At 38.8% G+C, this 26,967-nt stretch overlaps 1 protein-coding gene across 2 annotated transcripts in view; it reads right to left on the bottom strand.

Annotated features, from left to right (window-relative positions):
* CNTNAP5 (contactin associated protein family member 5) overlaps positions 1-26,967 on the bottom strand; it is a 1,053,040-nt gene that overhangs the window by 179,814 nt on the left and 846,259 nt on the right. For both annotated transcript variants that reach the window (XM_025277585.3, XM_044936563.2), the window contains exons 15-16: positions 9,341-9,468; positions 9,005-9,175 (exon numbers count right to left, since the gene is read on the bottom strand). In XM_025277585.3, the coding sequence (XP_025133370.2) occupies positions 9,005-9,175; positions 9,341-9,468 (299 nt within the window). The remainder of the gene's footprint in view (positions 1-9,004; positions 9,176-9,340; positions 9,469-26,967) is intronic.

The following is a 26,967-nucleotide window of genomic DNA, read 5'->3' as shown; positions in this document are numbered from 1 at the left end:
TCAACAATAACAGTTATTGTTACCAACATGATTCATCAACCTAGATCAATTGTCTTTGCCTCATATATCTATGCATTAAAGGAAACAGAATTGAAGGGAGCAAATCTGATTCAACAATGAAAGATTAAATAAGAACAAAGTTGTCCCATTGAGCCATTTCCTGTTTCTTATCAGGCCACCAGTGCCACCTTGAAGCTCTGCTCATCCAGAGACCAAATAAACAATTACTGAGAGGGTGAAGATAAATGCATTTCTCTTTAAAAACACAGGTAAGGACTGGTGAGACTGATGGGGAGGGCTGCTAAAGATTTTGCTAAAAGCCTTTCTGCAAAGCTGATCTTGTGGATATTAAGTTCCACACAGACAGCACATCTTTGTGGAGGGTTGGCTGCACAGCTCTGTCTGCTCTCCACCCCCTGCCATCCTTAACTCCATGTTATGTTTCCAGACTCTGCTTATCTCTACTTCAACATTTATCCCTCTGTTGTATAATGATCTGTTTATGGTCTGTCTCTCAGTTAGTCTGAAAACTCTAGATGAATACCTCATTTATTGGAAAACCAGAACCTAGGACTGGGCCTTGTATACAGGAAGCTTTCATCAAACTAAAATTTCATTCATTAAAATGTTACATTGCACATACTACATCCAACTTTGCAGTTTTCTTATGTTTTTAATTTTACATCAAGATATTAAGTCCTTAAAAAATGTCTAAAATTATTATTATTTAACTTTATTCAAGTCACTACTAAAGACCAACTATGCTTAACTCATTCCTAGAACTAGGGAAGGATCAGTGAAATGTAATAATAATAGCCAACATTTACTGAGTGCTTACCATGATCCAGGCACTCTGCTAAGCATTTTTCATTAATCAACTCATTACAATCCTATGAGAAAGGAGGGAACTGATCCACAGATAGCTGATAAATTACTCCAACCCAGAGTCGGCAGAGTTGGTATTTAAATCCCGGTGATGTGTCTCTGGAGCTCACTTTTTAACCCACTTGTCCTGTGACAAATCTTTCATCCTCAAAACCTATGCAAGCCCTACCTGGGCAGTCAACTTTGGATATAAATCAGTATAATATAGGTTCTTCAAAAAAACTGAATGAAATAAAAAAGTAAATACATGGTGAGACATCCAACATTGGCTGGTGACTTGGTGGACTGGACACTTGAGACCAACGTGAACTAGCTCTTATTTTCTGGGGGGATAGACATAGCCCAGTGGCCCAAGATGGGAAAGCTGGTGGCCCTGTGGTAGCATTACCTTTATCATTAATTTACCTTCCTGCCTTTCCTTTTCCCAACAGTCTGACAAATATCCTCCCTCATTATTTATACCGTGTGGTTCAAGACAAAGTTAAGGAGTTACTTGAGTCTTTGGGTGGGTTTTTACCAAATCAAGCTTGTGTTAAGCAGAGACAAATGAAACAAAATGAGCTCATGGTGTACTTTAGAGAAGACTGGCAAAGAAGGGGCATGTCAAGTGGAGGTAAGTACCATAAGCATGAGCAATTGAATACCGAGTACTCCTAAGCAATTAGAAAAACTATCTAAAGCTTCTGTACCAAGCCCTTGCTTCCTTGAACTGTGACACCAACTCTGTGTCCTTAAAGTCAGGCATGTGAGACATATCAGGGACCATAATGTAATAAAGAAGATGCAAGATCTTATTGTAGTCTATCGATCTCTCTGATCTCCCATGTATTCACCTGTAAAATGACAGCCATAAATGAAATGAAATATTGTTAAAATTTTTTGGAGGCATGGACTCTCTGAGGATCTGATGACAAACATACCTCCAGAAAAAAGAAAAAAGCACATACAATTTTGCATTCAGTTGTAAAGACTTGCTGAATGTCTTATGCTTCAAAACAAGAAGGAAAATAATGCTATTTTTTCTATTTCTAACATTCTTGGTCTTTGAGGTAGTTCTGCAAAGCAAAATAAGGAGTTGTTCAAATGAACAGAGAATTGAATCCTGGATTCTGACTCTTACTGGGTGACTCTGGGTGTGTTATTTACCATCTCAAGACTTATGTCCTCATCTGCATTTTGGACTATGAGTCAAACAATGTAAAACATAATATTATACATAGGATAATTTAAAAGCATAATTAAATAATGAATATAAAGCATTTAGTACTATGGCAGAAAGTGAATAAGAACTAACGAGCTTCTTGATGAAAGAGGAGAGTGAAAAAGTTGCCTTAAAGCTCAAATATTCAGAAAACTAAGATTATGGCACCAGTCCCATCACGTCATGGCAAATAGATGGGGAAGCAGTGGAAACAGTGGCTGACTTTATTTTTTTGGGCTCCAAAATCACTGCAGATGGTAATTGCAGCCATTAAATCAAAATATGCTTACTCCTTGGAAGGAAAGGTATGACCAACCTAGACAGTATATTAAAAAGCAGAGACATTACTTTGCCAACAAAGGTCCTTCTAGTCAAGACTATGGTTTTTCCAGTGGTCATGTATGGATGTGAAAGTTGAACTATAAAGAAAGCTGAGCGCCGAAGAATTGATGCTTTGGAACTGTGGTTTTGGAGAAGACTGTTGAGAGTCCCTTGGACTGCAAGGAGATCAAACCAGTCCATCCTAAAGGAGATCAGTCCTGGGAGTTCATTGGAAGGAATGATGTTGAAGCTGAAACTCCAATACTTCGGCCACCTGATGCGAGAGCTGACTCATTTGAAAAGACCCTGATCCTGGGAAAGATTGAAAGCAGGAACAGAAGGGGATGACAGAGGATGAGATGGTTGGATGGTATCACCGACTCAATGGACATGGGTTTGGGTGGGCTCCGGGAGTTGGTAATGGACAGGAAGGCCTGGCGTGCTGCGGTTCATGGGGTTGCAAAGAGTCAGACATGACTCAGTGACTGAACTGAACTGAACTGAACTATGTTTAATCAAAGTAAATACTTAGCCATTTAGTATAAAAGTACTTAGTATTAACATTTACTGTTCTCTAAGGCTCTCAAATAGGCTTGATAAAGGACAGAAATGGTATGGACCTAACAGAAGCAGAAGATATTAAGAAGAGGTGGCAAAAATACACAGAAGACCTGTACAAAAAAGAGGTTCATGACCAAGATAATTACCATGGTGTGATCACTCACCTAGAGCCAGACATCCTGGAATGTGAAGTCAAGTGGGACTTAGAAAGCATCCCAGTAGCTTAGTTCATAGTGATGCTTTCTAAGGCCCACTTGACTTCACATTTCCAGGATGTCTGGCTCTAGATGAGTGATCACACCACCGTGATTATCTTGGTCATGAAGATCTTTTTTGTACAGTTCTTCTGTGTATTCTTTCCACCTCTTCTTAATATCTTCTGCTTCTATTAGGTCCATACCATTTCTGTCCTTTATTGAGCCTGAGATGGAATTCCAGTTGAGCTATTTCAAATCCTGAAAGATGATGCTGTGAAAGTGCTGCACTCAATATGCCAGCAAATTTGAAAAACTCAGCAGTGGCCACAGGACTGGAAAAGGTCAGTTGTCATTCCAATCCAAAAGAAAGGCAATGCCAAAGAATGCTCAAACTACTGCACTATTGCACTCATCTCACACGCTAGTAAAGTAATGCTCAAAATTCTCCAAGCCAGGCTTCAGCAATGTGTGAACCGTGAACTTCCAGATGTTCAAGCTGGTTTTAGAAAAGGCAGAGGAACCAGAGATCAAGTTGCCAACATCTGCTGGATCATGGAAAAAGCAAGAAAGTTCCAGAAAAACATCTCTTTCTGCTTCATTGACTATGTCAAAGACTTTAACTCCATCAATCACAATAAACTGTGGAAATTTCTGAAAGAGAAGGGAATACCAGACCACCTGACCTGCCTCTTGAGAAACCTATATGCAGGTCAGGAAGCAACAGTTAGAACTGGACATGGAACAACAGACTGGTTCCAAATAGGAAAAGGAGTAGGTCGAGGCTGTATTCTGTCACCCTGCTTATTTAACTTATATGCAGAGTACATCATGAGAAACGCTGGGCTGGATGAAGCACAAGCTGGAATCAAGATTGCCAGGAGAAATATCAATAACCTCAGATGTGCAGATGACACCACCCTTATGGCAGAAAGTGAAGAGGAACTAAAAAGCCTCTTGATGAAAGTGAAAGAGGAGAGTGAAAAAGTTGGCTTAAAGCTCAACATTCAGAAAATGAAGATCATGGCATCTGTGCCCATCAATCACTTCATGGGAAATAGATGGGGAAACAGTGTCAGACTTTATTTTGGGGGGCTCCAGTATCACTGCAGATGGTGACTGCAGCCATGAAATTAAAAGATGCTTACTCCTTGGAAGGAAAGTTATGACCAACCTAGATAGCATATTGAAAAACAGAGACATTACTTTGCCAACAAAGGTCTGTCTAGTCAAGGCTATGGTTTTTCCTGTGGTCATGTATGGATGTGAGAGTTGGACTGTGAAGAGAGCTGAGCACCAAAGACTTGATACTTCTGAACTGTGGTGTTGGAGAAGACTCTTGAAAGTCCCTTGGACTGCAAGGAGATCCAACCAGTCCATTCTGAAAGAGATCAGCCCTGGGATTTCTTTGGAAGGAATGACGCTAAAGCTGAAACTCCAGTACTTTGGCCACCTCATGCGAAGAGCTGACTCATTGGAAAAGACTCTGATGCTGAGAGGGATTGGGGGCAGGAGGAGAACAGGACCACAGAGGTCATCCAGATGGCTGGATGGCATCACCGACTCGATGGACATGAGTTTGAGTGAACTCTGGGAGTTGGTGATGGACAAGGATGCCTGCCGTGCTGAGATTCATGGGGTCGCAAAGAGTCGGACACGACTGAGCGACTGAACTGAATGTTTGTTTACTGCTGAATCTAACCAGAAATAAAGTATCCCAGCAATTCTGTACTTAGTCACATGCCCTGGTACCAGTGGATTCCCATTCTTGTGTTTACCAGTTCAGAGTGAATTTTTTTTTTTAAATTATAGTCAAATGTGTCTGATTGGCATATGGGTGCCACCAATTCCATCTTGCACAAATAAGCAATGAAAAGATGAAGAACTTCTTCACAATTTATAGTTCAAGAAACAGAAATTAGAATCCACACTGCATTATCAACAATAGTCTCTTTTCATGATGCCAAACTGTTCTCAACAGCCATTTTCTTCTGCTCCCCTCATGTACCCCAAAATACCTATTTTTACCCACACAGCAATTGTGAGCTAATTGTCAAAATAGCTATTATTTTTGTCACATTTGAAACAAATCCATTAAGACTTGAGGACATGAAGTATCTTGTGTTTCATAGAGTATAGACTAATCTCAAGGTTACAAAATAAAAATGTCTTTAGTTGGAAGTGACCCAGAAGGTTTTAGATTGAGAATTTTATGCAAATTTGTTCTTCAATGTTCAACAATTTGGACACATCAATTTTGAAAACTTCTGTTCAGATAGTTACACAGTAACATTCCTTTGGGAGGAGAGAGAAATCTACTCTGAGAAATCTACTATGAAGGCTATTTTCTTTCTAAGAAGTTGACATGTAGAAGAATCTCTGGGATGAAAATTCCATCTATATAAAAAATATAGTGGAGATTTCCCTGCTGGTCCAGTGTCTAAGACTCTCTGCTGCCAATGCATGGGGTTGGGTTAGATCCTTTGTCAGGGGACTAAGATCCCTCCTGCTGCAACTAAGCGTTTGAAGGTCTCAGCTAATGATCCCCCATGTTGCCACGAAGATCCCACATGTGGAAACTGAGACCTGGTACAGCCAAATAAATAAATAAATGAGAAAGGCTTCTTATTTGAGGAAGGATTCTCAAAGCACAAGAAGATGATAGCCTAGCAGAAGAAGGACATTTAAAAAAAAAAAAAAAAAAAGGACATAAGATGAATGAAGCTGTTAGTAAGAAATGAAAGATCCTTCCCCCATGCTTGTTTGTTTTTCCTTTTAAATTTATTTATGTATTTATTTATTTTGGCTAAGTCAGGTCTTCATTGCTGTGCACAGGCTTTCTTTAGTTGCAGTGAGCAGTTGGGGCTACTCTCTAGTTGCATTGTGGTAGCTTCTCTTGTTGCGGAGCACAGGATCTGGGGCACATGGGCTTCAGAAGTTGCAGCTCTCAATCCTAGAGCACAGGCTCAGTAGTTATGGTACACAGAATTAGCTGGCCCACTGCATATGGAATCTTCTCGGACCAGAGATTGAACCCATTTGCCCTGTATTGGCAGACAGGTTCTTAACCACTGGACCACCTAGTAAGTCCTGTTTTTCCTTTCAAATAATAATCATAAAACAAGATATTTTGAAAAATATGAGGCTTTGTATTTTGAAAAAGTTTACATAAAATCTTAGTTTGAAAAACACATGTTCTCTGATCTGGTGAAATGTGTACACCAAACAATGAGAGTTAGTATCATTCAATCAGATTTAGTATCATTTGCATTTAAAATAGTTTTATACAATATAATAGTAAAACAAAAAGCATAAGAAAGAATCATGTAAAAGACAAAATATAGTACCAGAAAGTACAACAAATCGGACATTGAAATGCAATTAATACTAAATCATAGCTCATTACCTTGTGATAATATGCCATTTGCTGCTGCTTTAATGAATTGAAAGGCCTTAGGGCTTGATTTTTATTGAATTTACATTGAGATTATTATATCTATATTATTAAATGTTTGGCACTCAACTCCACATATTTAGAACTTGCCCAAGGTAGATATGAGGGATCTTATTTCTCACTAAAGCCACAAGAGCTTCCTCCCATTAACAGCCTAAATCACTGGAGTAAAAGGAGGTTAAAACTATCAATTAGAGAGATCTTTTTTTTGTACTGTGCTGTAACTGCAGAAGAAACACTTAACTGTGTGGTGCTCTGCAGGAGACTTATGCAGAGACTTCAGCTATCTTTTCCAGCCAGCACTTTTGTATCTTTCTCTGGCGTGCTCAAATTTCTAAGTTTCTGTTGCTAAGACATTACTTAAGCTTCCAAGGGTATTTCATATAGTCATATTACTACTGTAACACAGTCAATTGCATCAATCAAACCAAAGAAAATATCCATTTGGATCCAGGTAAATGAGACGCCTAATGAAAAGCACACATCTCCCTAGTCATGACTTTAATAAGGGCAAGATAGTGGGAGCAGTCCAATTTGTGTATGAGAAAAAGGCGGGTACACTGAAGGCAGAGAATCAGGAAACTAGCAAGAGCAACTAAAAGATGTGTTTTCTATTATTGCCATACACAAGTAATTCTAAATAACTCCAGTAATAAAACATTCCTCTGCCAAGAAAAAAATTTGTAACAAATGCTGATGTTGATATTACTTTTTAATAATGTATATGTAAGGTTTAAATAGTACATTGCCTACCACTTAATACATATTATATTCAAGAGGAAAGTTAATAGTGAGAACTCCTGACTTACTATTGGCTCCTGAACACGCAGGCTAAAATATGTGTTTGTTTTTAAGAATAAGAATACAAGTTTTGATTTTCTGTTTTTGCAGTTGCTGTACTATCACTGCTTAACTTAGCTCTACTGTTGAAATAGGTGAACACAGAGTACCACAGGGACTGTGAACACAAATTGCACCTGAAGAGAGCTTGTGTTAATCTTTCAGTCATGTCTGACTCTTTGCAACCCCATAGACTGTAGTCCACCAGGCTCCTATGTTCAAGGAATTCTCCAGGCAAGAATACTGGAATTGGTTGCCATTCCTTTCTCCAGGGGCTCTTCCCAACCCTGGGATTGAACCTGGGTCTCCTGCATTGCAGGTGGATTCCTTACAGTCTAAGCCACCAGGGAAGTCCAAGAGAGCTTAAGTAATTCCAAGTCCTTAGGAAATATGTAAGGCTTCACCAAATGGAATAGTAATCCATGATGAATTTTCTAATACAAGTATTTTAGTGAATATTTTTTTTAATTTTGGAGATATTTGAAATTGCTTGCATTGGTGGTGAAAAAATAGAAAGCATTGCAGCTTCTGAAATTTATTGTAAAATGTAATTTTTATGAATGTCTATCAAATTTAGCCTTATGTTTAAAATCAATCTTTCCTAAAATGTATATATCTATTGCTTAACGTGCAATGTATTTTAAGTTTAAAATTAATAAAAAGTACCCTTTGATCAGTATGAGAGATGAATGGATAAATCTCATTATGCTCTCTTTTGAACATGAACATGCAAAGAAAATCAATTTTGATGACATCACTCACAAATTTGCATAAACCAAGCCTAAGAAACAGAAATTTCAATGTTACTACTATTCCTGTGACAGATCAATATGTAGATATTTTCCCTTTTATATAAAAAATTAATTAAGGTGATTAAAATTATTTATTGTATTGTCTTTTTTCTACTGGAATTTTTTATTGGCATGATCACATATAATGTTTCATTAATAAAACATTTCTCCATCTGCAGTTCTATTACCTTTCATTTAACTTCATGATTATTTCTGAATATACTTTGTTTATAGGAAATGGAATGTTAAAAAATTATCCACATCCTGACATAAAATTCACTAGATACACCCCTGTTCATGGTGAAGTGGTAGAGAAACAATGATTGTGTAGGCACATACTCCTGATGATGGGAAATAAGTCAGGAAGCACCTTGCGGAGCAAAAGTATAGCAACAAAGTTGACCCTAAGTATAAACAGAATGCAGAATACTAGTGTTCTCATCATTCCATAGAGATTGTAGTGGTGTGAAAACTTAACAAAAATATAATAAATGCCCATGGATCAGATAAAGAACACTGTAAATAAATATCTATGGGGATTTGGGGAATGCACTAGTTTGAAGAGAGGATAACTCTTTAAATACTGCTAGGTAATAATAAAAACTATAAGAAGAAACTAGAAATTACCATTGCTGATTTGACAGATACCCAGGGAGATTAACTTGATGGTTGAAATATATACTAGTTGCTAGTGGAAAAGATAAGTTTAAAACTTCTGTTGATCAGTTACATTAGATTCATAAATGAGAAAACTTACAGCTTATTTCCAGTCGGATGAAGTCTTTAATGCCAAGGTTTTCTAGGAAAACTCCAGATAAAGCCGTGGTTTTAAAAAAGAAGGAAATATCAGCACTGAATTCTGCATGGAAGGTAGGAAAGTGGAGGTAAGAGGCTTCTGTATAAAATGATACCGCATTCCAAAAGTGTCCTGCAAATGAAAAAGAAATTCTGAAGCATGGAATGGGTTATAGGAAAGCACAGGGCATGTGGATAACTTCAGGACTAGGGGACACTGCAGGGGAAAAGGATAAGGGAATAAAACATCTTGAGCTTATGTAAGGAGAGAGAAAGCTTCTTTCAATTTAATACTCACGGTCGCCATAGCAACGCAAGGGCCCAATTCTCCAAGCAGCCTCTGAGTTTGTTCTGTCCGTATCAGTGATAACTATCTGAGTGACAGGTAAGTGGTCTTTGAAGGAAAGAAAGCCAGTATCATTTGTCCTGCAAAACATAAATTTAAGAAAAAAAGAGGAGAAAAATGTGGATAATCTAGGGATTCTTTACCAAGCCTCCTCTTTTCAAAAGTGATTTAGGTAGTTGCAACAGGGTGAGGGCAGAGAAGAGACTAACAGAAGGCCTTTCATCTATGTGTGAAAGTCTGGGATACCAATTACAAAATCCATGGCCAGTTTCCAAAACAAGTAGATTTTACATCTTCCTTAAGTCTTTCCAGAAAAGTAGATAGCTTACAGAGCTTGTTGCTGCTTTTTGTAGCTTGAGAGCACCCCACCTGCCCAACACAGCACTGAAAGAACATGAAACATTGCCTCTCTTACTATGAAGAGATCAACTATCTCAGTAACAAATTTGAAATAGGCATCACAAAGCCCCTTGAAATCACTCCAAGGACTTGTTTCAGCCACCTGCCAACAGGTTTTAATCAGCTTAGGATGTTTCTTATCACCTTTTAACTCTAGGTAGTTTGTTGCTTTTCATTTTTCTCTTCTGCGTTTTAGAGATTTTGTTAGTTAATGACTTGGCTTTATCTCTGTTAATTATGCAACTAGGAAACTGATTAGTCAGCCTTTGACAAGAAAATTAAAAATGAATAGGGTTAAGTTATACACACCCTCACCCCATCCTTTTTTTGGGGGTGGGGGGGTTGTGACTTTGGATGAATGGCAAGGACATACCATTTAACTGATAGTTTAAAAAAAAAAAGTAAGTAAGAAACTGGCATTGAATGAATATGCAGCTATTTAGAGCCAGAAATATACTGCTGCTGCTGCTAAGTCGCTTCAGTTGTGTCCGACTCTGTGTGACCCCATAGACGTCAGCCCACCAGGCTCCCCCGTCCCTGGGATTCTCCAGGCAAGAATACTGGAGTGGGTTGCCATTTCCTTCTCCAATGCATGAAAGTGAAAAGTGAAAGCAAAGTCGCTCAGTCGTGTCTGACTCTTAGCGACCTCGTGGACTGCAGCCTACCAGGCTCCTCCGTCCATGGGATTTTCCAGGCAAGAGTACTGGAGTGGGGTGCCATTGCCTTCTCCAGAAATATACTAGGGGATCTGTAATACCCTTGTGCAATGGGTACGGTTATTTCCATCACAAATGAGGAAACTGAGGCTCAGAGATATGGGATAACTTGCCTATGGTCACATGGCAGAAGGGGCAGAGGTCTAGTTACTTAGTGTATAGCTCAACCTTAAATTTAACAAGTATACATCATTAATACATCATTAATGTTAATATGAAATGAATTGAATCATATGAGGCAGTTTGAAAATTACACATGGATGAGCTGAACTCCCCACCCACGTAGACTCAGGTAAGCACAAGCTGGATCATCTTGTCTGTACTTAAGAACTGGGAGGCAGAACACCATGCCACAATGATCAAGGAAAAGTATATGATGCAATAGTGTTTTTATTAGAGCACGAAGGAGCAAGTTAATAGTGGTCTTCTCTCTGTAGTTACAAATAATTCAACACAGCTGTCAAAACATTCAAAATCAATGCTGTATTTCATCACCATTCACATATTATTTACAGCTCTGAGTCTAGAGACAAAGAAAATAATGTGTCTAATTATGAATTGGGGAAGTATGGCAAGGACCACGTAGTGTGATGTAGTGCTTTAAGGATAAAGCTTTAAAAGCATATGGATTTGTTCTGAAATCCCAGATCCCCAGTTTCTAACTATGCTACTTTGGGCAAATCATTTTATTTCTAAGATTCTACAGTATCCTCAGTTGAAAAATGGAAGCAATGTCTATATCACAGAAGAATAGCAAGAATTAAATGAGATGATATAGTCACTTAGCATGGTACCTTATCTATGGTAAATGCTCAAAAATAGCAGTGTTAGCACTCATTTGAGTTCTCATCCTCGTCCCCAAATCACTTTGCAGCCTGAGGCAAGTCTATTCATCTTTTCATACACCTAGTTACAAGTCTGTCTTGGAGATCTCCATACTGTACACAGAAGGTTGTAGAAAATTAAATGTTAAGATTAGGCATCCAACTCCTGAGATTTGTAGAAAAATGCACTAATTCACTTTGGTTATAAACAAATCAAATATTTACCTGTATATATACCATTATGGACTTCCCTGGTGGCTCAGACAGCCACCTGCCCACAATGCATGAGACCCGGGTTCAATCCTTGGGTGGGGAAGATCCTTTGGAGAAGGAAATGGCAACCCACTCCAGTACTTTTGCATGAAAAATCCCATGGATGGAACAGCGTGGTAGGCTACAGTCCATGGAGTTACAGAGTCGGACACAACTGAGCGACTTCACTTTCTTCATATACTGTTATAGTCTCATATATATATTAATATATTATATAATATTATATATAATATAATATACATATATAATATATTATACTATATAATATATATACTAATATGTAATATATTAGTATATTATATATTATATAATATTGATATATTAATAATTTATAATAGTTTATTATATTAATATATTATTATATAATATATATAATACATGAACATATCTAATATATATAACATAATCTAATATATATAGTCTAATCACCCAAAATGTAAAGAAATGAACTGTTATCCATAATTTGAGTACCATATTTAGAAGCTAATCAGAGGATATGGAATAAGGTTTTTGTGTTTATTTGAAAGCACATCTATGAATGTTAGACAGACAGTATAAAATTTGAATCTTCATTTTCCAGTATTTTTTCTAGGAGACATTGCAAAGCAAATATCAAATGACCAAAGCAAAATAAAGACCAAACCCATATAGTCTCCTGAAGAAACTTAAATTTAAACTTTATAGGATCTTATTTCTCCATGTTTTTTTTGTTTTTGTTTTTGTTTTTTCATTCTCAAGGTGGAAATGGTAGATTCTGGAGTCTGTCGATCAATGTCAACCATGGCTTCCCTCATATGCTATGGCATGTTTTCTACATCAATTTGATGTCCTTCTATCAAAGTGTTGGAATACACAAAATCACTCTAAGAATAAAAATCTCTTTCAAATAACAGAGAGAAAGAACTTCATAAACGCAAATGACTACAGGGGCAAAAAAAAATAATAATAAAAATGAGTGAAGCCACCTTTATGTTATGATAAGTGGAACCTGACACACAGCTTCAATATCACGTGGGAAAAAGAGGGAGAAAGAGAGGAAGACTGGGATAAGGATGGTGTTCTGTCTTCAGGAGGCAGTTATGGCCATTTCTAACAGGTAATTATGCTCTTCACAAATGTAAGACCAGTGGGCCAGACTGGAATATCAATATAAAACTACTCAATTTTTAAATCTTAAAAATGGATTTAAAATTCTTAAAAAAAAATAAGTGTGGTAGTAACCAACACTCCACTGGCCAATAAGACAGGTGAGGGGTGCCTTGCAAGCCTCTTAGGCATCAGGCTTAGGACTTTTCAAATTTATTCATGCACTTAGGGTCGCACTGAGAATAAAACTGGATTTAATTCAATGCGTGAATGACAAGACTGATTAAAACACTTCAAAGAATTAATGGGTAGAATATTTGGGGAGATGGCATAAAAATGATACAAATTATGGTGTACCTATTAATAGACAGGAAGTCTGCAGCTGCAGAGTTGATGTTCTACACACGAAGTTGTTTTTCTTTGGCTTTTGAGAAGAGCTTGTCTTCTCAAGGTCAAACACTTTACAGACTTTGTCTTTCTTTGGAACAACATACAAGACTCTTCCTAAAGGGTGCTTATGTACTTTTTAAGTACAGAAATGATTTTGTTGTAGTGGGAAGACATTGCAATTAGGCTAGAGGGCACAGGTTAAATCCATGTGCCTCAGCACACTATTTGTATGATGTCATGAGGTCACTGGGGTCTCAATTTCCTAATCTCTTCAGTTCAGTCATTCATTTGTGTCCGGTGCTTTGTGACCCCAGCACACCAGGCTTCCCTGTCCATCACCAACTCCCAGAGCTTACACAAACTCATGTCTGTTGAGTCAGTGATGCCATCCAACTGTCTCATCCTCTGTTGTCCCCTTCTCCTCCTGCCTTTAATCTTTCCTAGCATCAGGATCTTCTCAAATGACTCAGTTCTTCACATCAGATGGCCAAAGTATTGGAGTTTCAGCTTCAGCATCAGTCCTTCCAATGAATATTCAGGACTGATTTCCTTTAGAATGGACTGGTTGGATCTTCTTGCTAACCCTAATCTCTTAAATGGGGATACTAATACTAATTTGGTATTGTTGTAAAAAGTCAAAGTAGATAATGTATATAAAAGTTAATAAGTCAACTATTGCATAATGGGGATTTAATAAATAGCTATAGAAATTCCCAGTCACCTTTGAAATAAAAATGTTGGCAGGGAGTTTGGGGGAGAATGGATACATATATATGTAGGGCTGAGTCCCCTTGCTGTACACTGGAAACTATTGCAACATTGTTTGTTAATCATCTATACCCCAATACAAAATAAAAAAAGAAAAATAATTAAATACAAAGAATTTTAAAGGGGAAATAAGAAAAGGAGCCCCATAGCTGGCATGACTGAGCAGGCCAGTCAGAGTCCCAGCTATGGAAGCTCAAAGGGCACAAAGAATATACTAGAGACACATTCTATATGTCTATACAATTTCCAGGTAATTTGGTATGTCATGGTAATTTCCAGGGCAGGAATAGACATACAGAGGTAGAGAATGGACATATGGGCTCAGGGAGGGAAAGGGGAAGATAAGATGAATTGGGAGATTACAGTTCACATATTTACACCACCACACTGTTGTTCTTCAGTCATGGCATCTTTGTGTCTCACTCTTTGTGACCACATGGACTGCATCCCTGTCCCTCACCATCTCCCGGAGTTTGCCCAATTCATGTCCATTGAATTGGTGATGCCATCCAACCATATCTTATGTCATCCCCTTCTCCTCCTGCCCTCAATCTTTCCCAGCATCAGGGTCTTTTCCAGTGAGTCAACTCTTCGAATCAGGTGGCCAAAGTATTGGAGCTTCAGCTTCAGTATCAGTCATTCCAATGAGTATTCAGGGTTGATTTCCTTTAAGATCCACTGGTTTGATCTCCTAGTTGTCCAAGGGACTCTCAAGAGTCTTCTTCGTCACCACAGTTCAAAAGCATCAAATCTTCAGCATAGGTCCAGTTCTAATCTCTGTACTTGACTACTGGAAAGACTATAGCCTCGACTATATAGCCCTTTGTTGACAAAGTGATGTCTTTGCTTTTTAATGCACTGTCTAGGTTTGTAATAGCTTTCTTGCCAAGAAGCAGTTGTCTTCTAAATTCATGGCTGCAGTCACCATCCACAGTAATTTTAGAGCCCAAGTAGAGGAAATGTGTCATTGATTCTACTTTTCCCCCTTCTATTTGCCATGGAGTTATGGGCCTGGATGCCATGATCTTAGTTTTTTTAATATTGAGTTTTAAGCCAGCTTTTTCACTCTCTTCTCTCACCCTCATCAAAAGCCTCTTTAGTTCCTCTTTGCTTTCTATAATTAGAGTGGTATCATCTGTGTATGTGTAAAGTAAATAGCCAGCATAAAGCTGCTGTGTAGCACAGGGAGCTCAGCTCAGTGCTCTGTAATGACCTGGAGGAGTGGGATGGGGGACGGAGAGAGGTCCAAGAGGGAGGAGATATATGTATACATATGGCTGATTTCCTGGTGGTTCAGACAGTAAAGAATCTACCCACAATGTGGGAGACCAGGGTTCAACCCCTACCTAGGTCAAGAAGATTCCCTGGACAAGGGAATGGCTACCCACTCCAGGATTCTTGCCTGGAGAATTCCATGGAGCCAGGAGCCTGGTAGACTACAGTCCATGGGGTGACAGAGTCAGACACTTCTGAGCAACTAACACTTTCATTTTCACCATTTCCTCCAGGCAATGTGAGGAGCAGGGGAGGGGTATGTGGGTATCTACCTGACTGATTTACTTCACTGTACAGCAGAAACTAGTAAAACACTGTAAAGCAATTATATTTTATTAAAAACTATAAAAATAATTCAAACAAAGACATGCATGTGTTTTAATGATAAAACATGAACATTAAGAAAAAGACTCAAATTTTCTCAAGAGCAAACTTATGGCATAGAATTAGCCAAAGTAGTCTCCTTTTTAGTTTTACTATCTGAATCTGAAGAATTTACCAAAATAAGGACTGCAGAGCAGAGGTCACTGATTTCTTAATGTGTCATTAAAGTGTAGCAAAACTTATATGCTGCCATTTTTCCATCAGCCAGTTTTTGGATAACTGCTGCAATTATTTTATAACATCACTTGGGTGACTGAGCTGATTAAATGAGGATTTTTTTTCCTTTTTATATTCTTCTCTCAGTCACTCAAATGTAACCAATAACATATTATTCATAAAGTAGATAAACTTAGAAAATTATACAAAGAACTCAAGACCTCAGGTCCCTCAGAAGCTCTTGTTTGAATCTGAATGGACTGATTTCAAGAGACTCTGCACACCTTTCTGTTCAGTGGGTTACATAATACTGTCCATTTGCTGTGGATGTGAAGGAAGAAAGGCTGGATGATGCCCACAAACAACCCAACAAGTCTAAATACCATATTGATATTTGCCAGAAATTATAACTTGACTTTGGTTAAGACAGTTATTTCCTTCTTGTCTCCCTTATTAAGACTTCCAGATAAACAAAAACAACCTAAGGGATCACATGACAAGAAGCTCCAGGGTCACTTGATTGACAAAAGAGCTCCAGGGTCACTTGGTTGAAAATGTGAAAACATTGACTGTGGTCACTGTAGTCTACCCCAGAGGATAATATCCCTTCACTTATGCCCCTCTGGAGAAGGCAATGGCACCCCACTCCAGTACTCTTGCCTGGAAAATCCTATGGACGGAGGAGCCTGGTAGGCTGCAGTCCATGGGGTCGCACAGAGTCGGACACGACTGAAGCGACTTAGCATAGCATAGCATAGCATAGCATATGCCCCCTCTGCCACACTGATCAGGCCATATCTATCTGGAGTCTTTATTTCAGTTCATAGTATTTCTTTTTTGGGGCAGGGTGTATAGAGCTGCTTTACAATATTGTGTTAGTTTCTGCTGTAAAACAAAGTGAATCAATCACACATATACCTATATCCCCTCCCTCTTGGACCTCCCCACTCCCTGCCCCATCCTACCTAAGTCATCACAGAGCTGAGTTCCCTGTGCTATACAGCAGGTTCCCACTATCTACCTATTTTACACACTGTAGTGTATATATGTCAGTCTCAATCTCCCAATTCATCCCACCCCTCTGCCCCGCTTTGTCTACATATCTGTTCTCTATGTCTGCATCTCTATTCCTGCCCTGCAAATATTCATCTATACCATTTTTCCAGATTCCACATATATGCATTCTCTATGCATTATTTGTTTTTCTTACGCCCATGTTTCTTACATGAAGGACAAAACAAGACAGTGTTGGCATATATTTAATATTTTTGGAAACTGTATTTTTTTCTATAAATATTTTTTAAACCTGAAGGCACAGGGCTCCTCTCACATAGATGTGAAAAAACAAAATCAGGTCTTGGTATATGAATACAGTCAAAGTTTACCCAATGCTACTTCATTAGTAAGAAATGCAAATGGCCCTACAGAGCTTATGAGTATAAAATGGAATTTAAAAAGTATTAGCAAGGATTAAGGTTTTTGTAGTCATCATTTGATTAACTTGTTCCTGATAAGACAGGAAAGGAAGGAAGATTCGGTAGTGCCATAAAATCTCTTCACAAAATGTCTGCATACTTTTTCTCCTCTTTCACCCTTCTCCCAACCTAACCAAAATTAGCCTTTTCTCCTTCCACGCCCATGAAATGTCACTGAATTGCTCTTTTCCACAGAATATGTCAGTGTCCAACTTATTCCACATGTTGCAGCATTTTAGTGTTGCCTTCTTTCCTGTTTCACACACACACACTCACACACACACACACACACACACTCACATGCATTTTGTCATGAATACATACTCATTCAGCTGTCTGCGAAACATCTTTTTACATGTCAATAGTTATCTCTAACTCATATGCCCAAACCTCCACTGGTCACCTTCCCAGGGATTGGCCACCCTACTTGTTACTCTGTCAATGACTTGGCCCTGGGCTCCCCAGCTGCTGAGGTGGAACACCTGTGGGGCTTCATTTCTCCTCTTTTTCTCAGTTTCTCCCTCATTGTTGATCAACAATGTCCATCAAGCTCCCTTTCTTTACACTGCTATTCACTGCCTTATCCTCATCCTCCTGGCTTCAGTTTTGTTCTGAGGCCCCGAGTCTGCCTGGGCCCGGGTGAGAGTTACCTGACCTGCTTTGGCTGCTCCTCCCTCAGCCCTGTCCCCTCTCACACTTACCCACTTGCTCAGAAACATACACATACATGTGGACAAGATGCGCTTCATTGCTTCAAACCTTGTAAAGAAATCTCTATCTCTTACAGGAAGGGTCCAAATTCCAAAATATTTAACATATTAGAGTAGACAAAAATTGCTATTTAAAGCCACCCTTGTCTTTTATAGGAGGAGTTCTTCCTAAAAGAAAAAGGCCCATAGGATAGAGGCCCTGCGTGGGTGTGGGGCTGCTATTCTTAGACCCTACTGCTGGCTCTGGGATTCCGCTGAGCATCTCACATTGCAGGACCTGAGATGGGAGCCACCTCTTGCCTTTCCCTGGCCAGGTGAGCACACAAATAAGAGTTTTACATCTGATCTCATTCCACCCTCACAACAGTCCTACGATGGTGTTATAACATTGCCTGCTTGTAAGCAGAGGAAACTAAGGAAAGAGGTGACTTCTCAGGGGATGGTGTTGGCAAGTGGAGAAGCTAGTGTGTGCTGACTTGCTTCAGTCATCCCAGGCTCTTTGCAATCCCATGAACCATAATCCACTGGGCTCCCCTGTCTGTGGGATTTTCCAGGCAAGAATATTGAAATGGGTTGCCATGCCCTTCTCCAGGGGTCTTCTTGACCCAGGGATTGAACCCACATCTCATGCATTTCCTGCATTACTGGTCGGTTTTTTACCTGATGAGCCATGGGAGAAGCCCAGGAGAAGCTAGGGTGGAAACCAAAGCTTCTGCTGTAACCAGCGTGCTTTCCTATCCTCCAGGCGTTGTGTGCTGCTTACAGAGACTGGCTGTCTCATGAGTGGAAGCTGTGCTTCCCATGTTTATTTAGTATCTCCAGAGAGAGCCAGAATGACCCAGTCCTGAGTCCTTGAGCTGTCCTGGCTCTCAGGCTGACTCTCCCATTCTGTTCACACAGGCTTTCTCCACACAAGATACACTTCAATTGATTAGGTTTCAGTTTTCTAACTTGCAATCATTTTCCAGCCCTGCATTCTCTGAGATTACACATAGGCCACCTTGACAGGAATTCTGGGAGCCCACAAACTCTTTGGTGACACGTTTAGCAAGCAATCTTCTGGTTTATCTCTAGCTGGCAGACCCAGCCCCAACCATGACAGCATGAGTTTTACCAGTGAACTTTCAGAGGGCAGCCCAGTTCTGGGGAGTGAGGTCTTCAGTGCTCTTTCCTTATTTTACCTAGAGTGTGCTGGATGAATGATATATTTGATTACTCTGATACACTAGTTAATTTTCTTATTTTATTGCATATAGGTATGTACAGTTTTTGTAGAATTAAAGTAGTTAACTAATGATAACCTACTGTACAGCACAGGGAACTCTACTCTATGCTCTGTAGTGACCAAAATGAGAAGGAAATCCAAAAAAGAGGGGATATATATATGTGTGTTCATTCATCTTGCTGTAGAAACTAACACAACATTGTAAAACAGAAAAAACTATACTCCAATGAAAATTAAAAACAAACCAAAAGAAGTTAGTCTAAATTCTATAAATTGATATTGCCTCTTAGTTTAAGATGCTGTAAAAGTAATAAAATAATAATAAAACCAATGACTAACACATTTTTGAGAACTAAATATCTGGTAGGTCTGCTAGATGAGCAAATTCATGCCAACTCAGCCAGCACTCCCCAGAGATGGGCATTCTTTTCTTCTGTTTCTTTCCATTTTCTTAAATCAAATAAGAAGCTGAAACTCAGAGAGGCTAAATGATAGTAAGTGACAAATTCAGGATTTGATCATCCCATTACAAAATAAAATATGACATAGAGATAAATTACAGTTTAGATACAGAAAATGAGGGTGCAGCCAGAATAAGCAGCCACAGTTGTGTGTGTTCTGTGTATTTATTACATATATTACTTTGTAATATTTTCACTACAAATCTATAAGACAGATTTACAAAAGAGAGAAAATTAATTCTTCCTTTTCTTCTCCTCCTCCTTACTCTCTCCTCTTCCTCCTCCTTCTTGTTAATGATGAAGACTCTACTCTTTGAAAACAAGGCCAAGACACTGGGGTATATTTGTAAATAGCAGGAATGTAACTGGGAGCACCAACAGGCACAGTAGAAATGACAAACGCAGAGAAAAAAAAAAAATTTAAAGGAGGGTCCAACATCATCAGGGTCCTGTTAGAGCTGTCCACACCTGGCAAAAGGTTCTAGAAATTTCTGAGTGAAAAGAGGTTGTAATAAATGTCTCCCTGTATGGCTCTGTTGTTTTTGTTTTTTTTTAACTTTTTATTTTGTATTGGAGTATAGCCAATTAACAATGTTGTGATAGTTCCATGTTGACAGCAAAGGGACTTGGCCATACATATACATGTATCCATTCTCCCCAAAACTCCCCTCTCATCCAGGTTGCCACATAACATTGAGCAGAGTTCCCTGTGCTATACAATAGGTCCTTGTTGATTATCCTTTTTAAATATAGCAGTGTGTACCTGTCCATTCCCAACTCCCAACTATTCCTTTTCCCCATCCTTCTCCCTGGCAATCAAAGTTGGGTCAATTGAAGGGTCTGTGTGGCTCTGTTTTGACGCTAATGAATTCTGCAGATCTAGTGAGTTCTTTGGTAAAGCCACCTGCTCACCCCAGGGTCAGGGAGGCCAGCTCTGAACTGACACCTTTGTGGTCTGTATAAAGTCCAAAGTCCCTTCTGCAATTTGGCCACATCTATCAGAGTAGAAAAGTGGATGATTTAACAATCTTACACTAGAAAGCTATGCAATGGAAATACTAATAATTAAATTTTTTTAAAAAAGTATGTCAAGACTTAGAAATGTTCATTGCAACACTTTTTCTAATAGTAAAATATCATTTACATATAAAATGTTTATAATGTTATGACAAGCTATAAGCTATGGTACAACTTTACCTTACAGCCATTAAAATGGACAGGATGCATTCATGCTTATGCTTATTTAAAGATGCTAAGTCAAAGCTCTCTGAGACAAATTTCATGTAGAAAGCAAGTTGAAGAATGATATGTTTTGTATTAAAACAATGAAAAATGATAAACTTTAATATTAATAAATATGACAAATACATAGGAAGATATTTTATGTAGATGTACCCTACATGTGGGCTTCCCTGGTGGCTCAGACCACAAAGAATCTGCCTGCAGGGCAGGAAACCAGGGTTTGATCCTTGGGTCAGGAAGATCCCCTAGGGAAGGGAATGGCTACCGGCTCCAGTACTCTTATCTGGAGAATTCCGTGGACAGAAGAGCCTGGTGGGCTACAGTTCATGGGGTAGCAAAAAGTCGGATGTGACTGAGCAACTAACACTTTCACTTTCACACTTTGACTGAACATGCTCCACTATTACTATCTCAAGGTAATATGTAAAATGTTAAAATTTTACACATTAGGTATAAATAAAATAATTCCTAGTGATGATAAAGGAGGAGCTTCTTTTTTATTTACTATTTCTGCAATATTTGAATATTTATAATAAGGATATAAGAAACATATTTATATTGTGATTTTTAAAAACTTCTAAATTTTAAAAATCAGAAAAAATTATTCTCCCCACACATTGCTGAGTCAAAACTGACAGCTATAAGCAAACTTAAAGAGTGTCCAAAAAGGTAAGCGCTCATCTAATTTTATTCTAAGAGCTACTTTTAGGTGAGTAATGCCATATACTGAGTGATAAGTCAGCACATTAAAATAGAAGCCAAAGACTCATTGCACTAAGTAGAATTATAATATTTTGGTATACAATAATGGCCCACATCAAAATGTTGTATAAAATTTACTAAAGAAATGCACATTTTTAACCTTGACATTGACTTTGAGTTCTATCTATTTCGGATACTCACACTTCTGCAATTACCCAAGAAATGTGACTCTACATAAAATCTAGAGATGATGAAGTTCTACAGGTGGACAGGTAACAGAGGCAATAGAAGCCTCAGTCTACATCTTTGATCTTTATAATTGTAAAAAAAAAAAAAAGAAGAAGAAGAAGAAGCATATCTCATAGCTATGTTTTGTTTCCTAGAACCAATAGGTCTTAAATTACCTATTAGATATTTTGAAATTAGATGTTATTAATAGAATGGTAGCATTATTGAATAAAAAACACAGAAACAAAAATATCCCTTAATGCTACCCTTGGCAAAGTATTAACTATTGTGCTCCATCTAGAGTTCTATAAAGTGGTGATGTGATATGTTAGTTTTAAAATATCAATCCCTGATTATAAGTTGTGCTTTCCAATTTTTGTATTGTTCCTTTTATTCTTCAGTGTGTGATGCCTTCTTTCATCTCCTATCAGATACACTGCAAAACACTCTATTTAAAAACAATCTGAAACCCAGTCATAGGGTTGTTAGTATAAACAAGTTAGTATCAAGTTGCTCCAGGATACATACTTTCAGTGACAATTTACAGAATAAAAGAGCAGAACATAACCAGCAAGGAGAAAGCATATTTGTCCAGGATGAGAGTATGGGGAGAAAGGAAAAAAAAAAAAAAAAAAACTCATTGATTCATTCATTCACTCAGAAGTTAATGTATGAAGAACTTACCATGTGCCAAGCACACTTTTTCCAACGCAAGGCTCTGGCTCTGATTATATTGCTAGATGCACATGGAAATCGAGGACTGAGAGAGTAAAAACCCAGAGAACCCTTCATAATCGCTGGAATAGCTCATAAACAGATCTATGAATAAAAAATTTCTTCCAGTAGAGATTGTACAGTACTATTTTTTAAAATAAGAAATAGAGTCTTTCTTTTCCAGATTTCAGAATTCCTGCCCCATCTTATGACATTACCTAGTTTGAAGCACCATCGCTTCTCTGAGGGTAGGAATCCCAGAGGCAGTGGTTTTGGGGAAATCAAAAGAGGTCTGAAAGATCAAAGAATAGCCTATGTGAAGAAACAGCAAAACCATAAACCCTTGGATGTAACCAGCATCATTTTCCCCAAGGCAATTGTCTCATTAAGTCTCCAAGGAAAGGAGTGAAGGGCCCTTGTGAAGGTCAAGGTTCTGGGACTGGATTAGACCTGTCTTTACAAAGAAAACAGCTCAAGGCAAATGTATAAAAATATAGCTTTGGGAGCGGCATGACCACTTCTGACTATGCTTTGATAGCTGAGGGAAAATCAATCTGCAGCAAAAAAGTTTAAACTTTGAGTAAATATTTCTGGTGAGAAAATAAAAGGTGGGTAACAGTCAACACTGCAGTAAATATCTGTTAATCCCAGAATGATCATAGCCCAATTTGCAAAAAAAAAGAGAGGTAAAAATGCCTTTACCGGAAGTCATCCACCCATTATACTTTCATGGCTTCAGCACCATTTATTAGATAATTTCTTGGTGGCAGAGAAGTGTAATCAAGGGCTAACAGTGATTTGAAGCTCCAGGATGCCACACACTGAGTAAAAAAGAATAACCTAAAAATCTTGCTTTAAAAAAAAAAAAAAAAAGAACAATAGATTTCCTTTTTTTGATGATCAGATGACCAGAATATAAACTCTATACCATTTTCTCTTTCTATTCTGTGCCATGTCATTTATACAAGGGAGAAGTAAAGACAAGAGGCAAAGAACAGAGTGACTGAAAATCACATAAAATATCTATGGTTGCTTATGAATAAATTCAAGTATGTCCTGCTGTTAGAAAAGAGAGCTTCATCTTAGTTCTACCTGGTTGTTTGGATGAGAAAACTTTTCATCCGGGTCCGGGGCCATCGAGAGGAGGCACACTTTGGACCATCTTTCTGCTCCTCCATCTCAGCACCCAATATTGTTTTTATTGTGCTACAACCATCCTTTATGTCCCAATTTGTTTTCTTCCACCCAAATGACTGTTTTTCCACCTCCAAACGCTGTCTTGTGAGATCTCTAGGCATGAGCTGTTTGCCAACTTCCCTTCCTGCACTCAGCAGCCCATTCGTCTGAAGTTATTAAGTCAGAAAACCCCCAACTGAGAGGAGGTCTAGAGGATGAGTCATTCTATTGAAGAGAAGTTCCTGTGCAAACAATCATTCACTGTGAGACTGTTATTCATTACAAGTTTTCTCATTTCTTTCTTTCTTCCTTTTTAGTTCTTCAACAGGGATGGAAACCCCTGCAGAAGTCAGCTCTATAGTACACCTGTTCAGATGTCTCTCTGAGGCTTCCTTTTATTCAAAGGAATCGTGTTTGGGGTGTTTCCTCCCTCCACTCTAATCCATCTTCGGAGCTGCTTTACTTTCATCTATACCCAGAGCATACTCATTTTTTCTTATTTACTTGGCACCCATCAAACCTCATCAAAAGAAATCAACCCTGAATATTTATGGGAAGGACAGATGCTGAAGCTAGAATACTTTGGCCACCTGATGCAAAGAGCCAACTCATTGAAATAGACCCTGATGCTGGTAAAGATTGAAGGTGGGAGGAGAGGGGGATGACAGAGGATGAGATGGCTGGATGGCACCACTGATGGACATGAGTTTGAGCAAACTGCAAGAAATGGTGAGGGACAGGGAATCCTGGCGTTGCTGTAGTCCATGTGGTTGCAAAGAGTCTGACACAACTTAATGACCAGACAACAACAACATTGAAATATATGATAGCAAGTAACTCAGTTACAGAGGTTGCTCAAAACAGAATAAAAAATTATCAATTACTAGAGTCTTGGAAGACAATTGAGGCTCTACTTGGCTTAGCAGAAAGCAAAATATACCTTGCAGTGATTATGATTCGAGATGCCCCAGGAGAGGTCTCTTTGGCATCCTCACTGGCTGCTATACAAAATGCAAACTTAGCAACTCCTTGGATGCAGTCAGCAAGGGTACTGACTTCTACTCAGCTGGAATTTCCCATTCTAGCCCCTTAGACATGTTACTTTATCCAAGTCGCTTAGCATTTCAGAGACTTGGTTTCCTTTTCTGGAGCAAAGAGATAATAAAACCAACCTCAAGTGTTGTTGAGATAATTATATGAGATATAGTGTATACAATGCTAAGAAGACTTCAGTATATGAGACTTTTCCCCCATTTCTTTTATTTTTAATTTAATTTTGTTTTATGATACTTTTAAAAATCAAATTTGATCCATGAAGCAGGGCACCAAAAACCAGTGCCCTGAGTCAACCTAGAGGTATAAGGTGGTGAGGGAGGTGGAAGGGGGTGAGGGATGGGGGGACAAATTCATGTTGATGTATCACAAAAACCATCATAGTACTAAAAAGTAATTATCCTCCTATGAAATAAACATAAAAAGTATTGAAATATAGTTGATTTACAATGTTGTGTTACTCTTAGTTATTCAGTTCAGTTCAGTCAGTTCAGCTGCTCAGTCATGTCTGACTCTTTCCGACAACATGAACCACATCACGTCAGCCCTCCCTGTCCATCACCAACTCCCAGAGTTCACTCAAACTCATGTCCATTGAGTCAGTGATGCCATCCAGCCATCTCATCCTCTGTCGTCCCCTTCTCCTGCCCCCAATCCCTCCAAGCATTAGGGTCTTTTTCAATGAGTCAACTCTTCTCATGAGGTGGCCAAAGTACTGGAGTTTCAGCTTCATTATCAGTCCTTCCAATGAACACCCAGGACTGATCTCCTTTAGGATGGACTGGTTGGATCTCCTTGCAGTCCAAGGGACTCTCAAGAGTCTTCTACAACACCACAGTTCAAAAGCATCAATTCTTCAGCACTCAGCTTTCTTCACAGTCCAACTCTCACTTCCATACATGACCACTGGAAAAACCATGGCCTTGACTAGACGGACATTTGTTGGCAAAGTAATATCTCTTCTTTTGAATATGCTATCTAGGCTGGTCATAACTTTCCTTCCAAGGAGTAAACATCTTTTAATTTCATGGCTGCAATCACCATCTGCAATGATTTTGGAGCCCCAAAAAATAAAGTCTGACACTGTTTCCACTGTTCTCCCATCTATCTGCCATGAAGTGAAGGGACCAGATGCCATGATCTTCGTTTTCTGAATGTTGAGCTTTAAGCCAACTTTTTCACTCTCCTCTTTCACTTTCATCAAGAGGCTTTTTAGTTGTACAGCAAAGTAATTCAGTGATATATATAGATATAGATATTCTTTTTAAGATTTTTTCCACTATAGGTTATTACAGGGTACCCATTTCCTTTATAAGTTATTACAGAGTATAGTTCACTGTGCTATATAGTAGGTCCTTGCTGATTACTTATTTTATATATGGTAGTGTGTCCACCTGACTTGCCTCTTGAGAAATTTGTATGCAGGTCAGGAAGCAACAGTTAGAACTGGACATGGAACAACAGGCTGGTTCCAAATAGGAAAAGGAGTACGTCAAGGCTGTATATTGTCACCCTGCTTATTTAACTTATATGCAGAGTACATCATGAGAAACGCTGGGCTGGAAGAAGCACAAGCTGGAATCAAGATTGCCAGGAGAAATATCAATAACCTCAGATATGCAGATGACACCACCCTTATGGCAGAAAGTGCAGAGGAACTAAAAAGCCTCTTCATGAAAGTGAAAGTGGAGAGTGAAAAAGTTGCCTTAAAGCTCAACATTCAAAAAACGAAGATCATGGCATTCAGTCCCATTACTTCATGGGAAATAGATGGGGAAACAGTGGAAACAGTGTCAGACTTGATTTTTTGGGGCTCCAAAATCACTACAGATGGTGATTGCAGCCATGAAATTAAAAGACACTTACTCCTTGGAAGAAAAGTTATGACCAACCTAGATAGCATATTCAAAAGCAGAGACATTATTTTGCCAACAAATGTCCGTCTAGTCAAGGCTATGGTTTTTCCTGTGGTCATGTATGGATGTGAGAGTTGGACTGTGAAGAAGGCTGAGCGCCGAAGAATTGATGCTTTTGAACTGTGGCGTTGGAGAAGACTCTTGAGAGTCCCTTGGACTGCAAGGAGATCCAACCAGTCCATTCTGAAGGAGATCAGCCCTGGGATTTCTTTGGAAGGAATGATGCTAAAGCTGAAACTCCAGTACTTTGGCCACCTCATGCAAAGAGTTGACTCATTGGAAAGACTCTGATGCTGGGAGGGATTGGGGACAGAAGGAGAAGGGGACGACAGAGGATAAGATGGCTGGATGGCATCACTGACTCGATGGATGTGAGTCTGAGTGAACTCCGGGAGCTGGTGATGGA

Source organism: Bubalus bubalis, chromosome 2, assembly GCF_019923935.1.
Source record: "Bubalus bubalis isolate 160015118507 breed Murrah chromosome 2, NDDB_SH_1, whole genome shotgun sequence".
NCBI classification, from domain to species: domain Eukaryota; kingdom Metazoa; phylum Chordata; class Mammalia; order Artiodactyla; family Bovidae; genus Bubalus; species Bubalus bubalis.
This window is presented reverse-complemented; position numbering and strand designations above follow the sequence as displayed.